This window comes from Octodon degus, unplaced genomic scaffold, assembly GCF_000260255.1.
Source record: "Octodon degus isolate 3935 unplaced genomic scaffold, OctDeg1.0 scaffold00090, whole genome shotgun sequence".
Taxonomy (NCBI): domain Eukaryota; kingdom Metazoa; phylum Chordata; class Mammalia; order Rodentia; family Octodontidae; genus Octodon; species Octodon degus.
The window spans coordinates 8623064-8629063 of record NW_004524666.1 but is presented as its reverse complement, the minus strand read 5'-3'; the positions used below and the strand labels follow the sequence as shown (position 1 = coordinate 8629063).

Genomic DNA, 6000 nt, shown 5'->3' with positions numbered 1-6000 from the left:
TTTTTTTTTGGCAGAACCGGGGATTGAACTCAGACCCTTGCACTTACCAGGGAAGCGCTTATTCTACTGAGCCATCTCCCTGGCCCCGAAGCCATATTCTAAAGAGCAAAGAGTAGTGATAATTTAGTCCTGTCCCTAAGTTTTGTAAATCAATAGCACTTCTAAGAATACAAAGAGGTCAACTCTTAGTCATAATCCTAACAATGATTATTCATATTTGCATGGTGTCTTTAGAGCTTACCAAGGACTTTGTAGAACCAACTCATCTGAAGCTACTCATGGAAGAACCAGGGTGCACAAAAGCACAAATTATATTTCATGCTTTGCATATGCACCACTTTCTTGGCTGGTAGTTAAACTTAGCTCTAAGCCTAGGATGAATGTGGGGTGCCAGCTTATTCTGATGGATTCAGGCATATTTCAGAGCATCTTCTTATGAAATAAAGGGGTCTAAACCTAGAGTCTCTTGATTCACGCATGCCAGGTGGTTGACATGATTGTGAAAAGCTTAAACTTAAAGCGCTTTATCATAGGCCATCTTCCACTGAGCAGCCCGGCTTCTGAAGGGAAGACAGCAGAGCTCCCTAGCAAGGACAGGGACTCTCCGCTCAGGGCTAATACAGCAGCCGGGACACACTCCCTGCGCCTGGACAGAGGGCTAGGAGCATGAGAAGCCCACACTCGCGAGACCTCAGTCCTGAAGTGTGCGTTGATCCTGATGAGTAATATCTTTGCATCAGAGCCAAATACAAGTAAGAATAAAAGCCTCCTGGGGGAGAAGAGGGAGGCTGAGGGCAGGGACATCTTTCCTGGGTGTGCCATCTGCCTGGCTTTACACCATGCAGCCCTGCCAGCTGCTCCTGACAGCCGCAGTGTTGCGCATGTGGCCGGCTCAGCTTTGCAGTCTACGTGGGGAGGAGGTACCGAGGCCAAGGTACCTGCTTCTCCTGCTGCGTCCTCAGCCTCGCATTCTCAGCCTGAGCACTGGCCAGGGCCTGCCTGAGAGCCAGTAGCTGCTGACGAAACAGATCGGCTTCTTGTTCAGCCATTAGCTTGATGTTCAAACATTCTTTTTTACTTTGAATAGATTCCTGTCAATAGTAAGGTAGGTGATAAGTTTCCTTTCCATGTTTTTAGTTTCACAATCAGTGTCTGGAAGCACTTTATCCTCTGCTCTCCTTTAAAGCTCCAGGTAGAGGGCCGGGGAGATGGCTCAGTGGAATAAGTGCTTCCCTGGCAAGCGCAAGGGCCTGAGTTCAATCCCTGGTCCTTGTTCCACCAAAAATAAATAAATAAAAATAATAATAATAAAATAAAATTCCAGATAGAGGGCTGAGAAGATAGCGGCCTGGCAAGCACAAGGACCCAGGTTCAAACCGTGGTACCACATGCTGTGCTGGCCTCACACCCCAGTCACCAGTACCGGATGTGGTGGCACATACCTCTAATCCTAGCACTGGGGAGGCTGAGACAGGAGGATCACTACGTGTCTGAGCTGTGTAACAAGATCTATACAAAGTAAACAAATTAATACAAATAAAAGATTTTAAAAAATAAAACTGCAGGGGCCGGGGAGATGGCTCAGTGGAATAAGCCTGAGTTCAATCCCCAGTTCTGCCAAAAAAAGTAATTAATTAATTAATTAAAAAACAAACAGGAACTGGGGAGATGGCTCAGTAGAATAAGCACTTCCCTGGCAAGCACAAGGGTCTGAGTTCAATCCCCGGTTAAATAAATAAATAAATAAATATTAAAAAAATTAAAAAACAAAAACCAAAGAAACAAACAAAAAACTCCAGGTAGAACAGATGTCTCAAGGATCACTGCTTTTGTGACCCTAATGAACAATGGCACCAATTCAGAGTAAAGACTGTCAGAAACAGTAATTGGAAATTCCCATTCCTTTGTCTGTATGAGCTTTGGTTTCCACTTGAAGCAGAGCCTCCACTTAGTATTTCATCACTTCATGTCCTTCAGATTATCGCCCATGAAACCCAAAGTCAGGTGGCATGTGTATGAAGTACCTTGAGTCCTGGATAAAATCTCTCTTCCATCTTTTTCTTTCCCTTGTGCTCCCTTCTCTGCTCTGTGCTTCCTTGCAGCTGCTTCTGATTCTGTCCTATTTCTCCCTAGACTTTCTTCCCAGGAACAGTCGCCAGCTGTCAGAGTCCTAGCCATGGCCACAGTCTGGAGGAGCCGGGAGCATCCCTGGGCCCTGGGCTGCCCACTCGGGTGCACTCACCTTCTCTGCTCTGCTCAGCTGGCCCCGGAAGTGAGCCTGCTGCGCGGCCAGCCTCCAGCGGCCCAGGTTCCTGGCTGTGCACAGCAGGGTGGTCAGGTGGTCATTGTCCTGCTCCAGGGCCTGCAGCTGCTCCTGCCAACAAAGCTCACTTTCAGAGAAGACTCCGTCCAGCACTCAGCCCTGAGGACAGGGATGAATCTTAACAGCGGGCACTGGCCTTGCAGAGAGGACAGATGGCAGTGAGTCCCAGGCATCTATATTTCTTTACTATCAATTTAGTTATTTAGTTATTTTGCAGTCTAGGGTTTGACTGCAGGGCCTTGTGCACACTGAGCAAGTGCTACATCCCCAGCCTCTGTTTATTTGTCTTTTTGAGACAGTCTCACTATGCAGTTCATGCTGGCCTTGAGCTCACTTTGTAGCCCAGGCTGGTCTTGAACTCACAGCAATCCTCTTGCCTTGGCCTCCTGAGTGCTGGGATTACAGGTGTGCACCACCACACCCAGTTTATTTTTACTTTTTTATTTTTTGGCAGAACCAGGGATTGAACCCAGGCCTTTGCACTTGCCAGGGAAGCGCTTATTCTACTGAGCCATCTCCCCGGCCCCAAGTTTGCTTTTTTTTTTTTGAGACAAGGTTCTATCTGTAGTCCAAGCTGATCTTGGTTTTGTGTTCCTCCTGCCTCAGCCTCCGAAGTATCTGGGATTATTGGCATGTGCCACTATTCCCAGTGCAGTGTGTTCTCAGGGAAACCAGATAGGTCTGTTAACAGTGAACAGTGGGGAAATGTGGAATAAAAGCACGTACTTTGACTGGGTTTTCTTTTAGTCCCTTGTCAGGTCTGGCTGACCCCCATCTTTTCTTTAGCTCTTTCATGCTGGCCATCCCTTCTGTTCTGACTTCGCCAATGAGCTCGCGCACATTCTGGACCAAGTGAAGCTGATTCTCATCCAGCTTGTCCTGAAAAATTACAGGCTCGGGTTAAGACGGCAGGAAGGACAGTGGAGCAAGAGCCATTTTGCCTTCTAAACCTAAGTTCTGGCAGTGATTTCACATAGAAAATCCCCTTGCGATTTCCCCAGCACCATCCCTTGGCCTCTGAGTTCCCTTGGGCACCTTGCTGGTCACTTCCAAGGTGACTGGAGCTGGGAACCCAGTGCAGAGAATGGTGAGAAGGCACAGATGAAAATCCTGCTGACTGGATCGCCCGAGGGAGGTGGGCGAAAGGCTGAGCTGAGCAGGTTTACTGCCAGGTTGACTCAGAGGAGAATCTGACCACAGATTCCATAGCCGAGCTACTACGGGGTGCTCCATCAAGCACGGAAAAGGAGAAGGAGAGATAGGTGGCCTGCCTTCCATCACAAGCTCCAGCAGAAGCCTCTCAAGGAATCATTCTGTCCAGAGAACTACAGCCTCTGGCTTCTGGTGCGCTAGCTCGATGATGAGGCCAGGAAAAAATGGAGGTGGCACCATCTTTTTGGGGTTCCCTACTCTGGCACAGAAGGGGTTCCCTACTTTGGGAGGCTTGAGAGAACTACTTTAGCCTGGGAGAAGTAGGGTCCACTTTTAAGAACTTATTATTATCTAGAAATCTGGGGCTCAAGTAGAATAAGTGCTTGCCTGACAAGTGCAAGGTCCTGAGTTCAATCCCGGGTACCGCAAAAAAAAAAATCTGTCATAAGCTAAAAGAAATTTGAGAAAACTCCCAACAATCTCACATCTGAAAGACTGCTTAGCAAATTCCTGTCTTCACTGTGTGTTCATCCCTCTCTGGCAGTGCTAGGCCCAGTGCATTTTGGTTTTGATCTTTTAAGTGCTTGTAGTTTACCAATAAGAGGAAATCTCTAATCCTGTCTGGAATAGTGGGCCAAGGCAAAGTATTCCTGGGATTGTGTGTTAACAATCCTAGAGACCTGTCTGGGACCCCAAAGAGAGAGGAGGGAAACAGAGGGCCCAAAAGGGGTTGGTTTGAAGGGCAGGGAAGGTGTTGGGTTGGAGAAAGTGATGATTTGGGGCTGTGTACTTGAACTTATAGGCAAGTTTATTCTTGAAGGCAGCTGGCTCAAGCTCCCAGGCATGGGCATCTATCTTACAGCTGCTAGGAGATGGGAAGAGAAGGCCTGGCTTCCACAGTGCTGTGGACACAAGGGTACACACACGCCTCTCCTGGGATCGCTCTTTGGTGACGGATCCCCTCCTGTCGTAGCCAAGTACTGTCTTTTCCTCAATAAAATTTCCTATTCTTAATCTCCATGGTTCCTCAGAATCCATTCTTTGATTTTGGAGGAACAGGAACTCAGCGCATCGGATGTTTAGCAGGTGGTGAGCTGCACTTCCCCTGTATCATTTGGAGGCCCGGCACCATTCCTTAACAATAGGCCAGGGGCTGTGCAGAAAGGCTGGTGGGCACACGGAGGTTGGGAAAGTCTCTGAAGGCTGATCCCTGTTCTCAAGCTTATTAGCAAGTTCCCAGGAGGTGGCAGCTGCTCTCCCCACTGTGCTTGCCCAGTGGGGTAGTCCTTCTCAGCAGGAAGAATGGTGGTGATGGGGATTGGATTTGGAGCAGAAAGTGGCCCTGCTTGTAACACACCCAGGTGGCAACAATAGCAACCGGCAGGAGGGTGTGAAAGTGAACACTTAAACTATCCTAAATTATCCAAGGGAGAATGACAGTCATCTCTTCTCCTTCCCATCCCGCTTCCCCTCCCCTCTCCACTGACCCCTCTAGCTACCTCTCCCTCCCTACCCCAGTGAAACCCACATCTAGGAAATTCCTGCCCAGAGACTATTGGGACTAGAGTCCATTCTTTCTTTGAGTCCTTGGTGCAGCCTCAGGTTTGCCACAGGACACTCACTTTTATGTGCAGACAGGTTGCAAATAAAGCTTGGACTAATGCTTCATATTCTTCTTGGACTTCTTTTCTAATCTTCTCTTTGAGATTCAGGTTCTCCTCTTTTAAGTCTGTGAGCTGAGCTCTCAGCCCAGTGAGTTCCATGATCAGATCATGACTGAGCTCTGCAACCTAGGATTACAGATAGAGAAGTTAGGTAGAAAGAGTACCGGTGGTCAGACTGGCTGGGCCCCCAGTGCAGAAGAGGAGAACACAGCAAAACTGTGGCTACAGGTGCACTGAAGAAGATTAAGGTCACAGTGGTCAGATTTACATACTTCCCCAAGGGGTAAACGAACTGGAAGTGTAGATGATTGGCACTACCCTTTTGACATCTCCCATATAGACAAACCACTGTCTCCTTAGGGGGTGAGCCATCTTTCCCACCCACTACGAATGAGACTAAAACCAAGAAAACTAAAGTGAAAAACAAGACTAAGACTATAAATTATCAATCAAGGTTAATGATGTCATCCATATGCCTTTGCTACTACTGAATCGATATTAGCTAAGTGGCTACACTTGCAATCTTATTGGTTGATTATAATTTGACCCATGATGTATCCACACCTCATGACTTAGCTCTACAAAACCTCAATGAAGCGCACTTGTTGGCAATCCACTGGGGACTCCTACCACAGGAGTAAATGTCCTACATTTAGCCTCTGTTGTTCCTTATAATTCATTCTTCAACTTCAGGGAAACAAACTTGGCACATTTGGCATCTAGAAGGTTAGGAATTACATATTTTTCCTCTATATCATTAGCAGCAGAAGTACACACACACACACACACACACACACACACACACACACAGCCAAAATGCTCCTGAAGAAAATAATTCCTTATAGATTGGTACAGAAAATT

At 47.3% G+C, this 6000-nt stretch overlaps 1 protein-coding gene across 1 annotated transcript in view; it reads right to left on the bottom strand.

Moving 5' to 3' along the window:
• The window catches only part of Ccdc162p, a 252570-nt gene that overhangs the window by 23677 nt on the left and 222893 nt on the right, over window positions 1-6000 (bottom strand). Inside the window, exons 40-43 of the mRNA XM_023722322.1 lie at window positions 5098-5265; window positions 3050-3202; window positions 2243-2374; window positions 939-1091 (exon numbers count right to left, since the gene is read on the bottom strand). Of these exons, the coding sequence (XP_023578090.1) occupies window positions 939-1091; window positions 2243-2374; window positions 3050-3202; window positions 5098-5265 (606 nt within the window). The remainder of the gene's footprint in view (window positions 1-938; window positions 1092-2242; window positions 2375-3049; window positions 3203-5097; window positions 5266-6000) is intronic.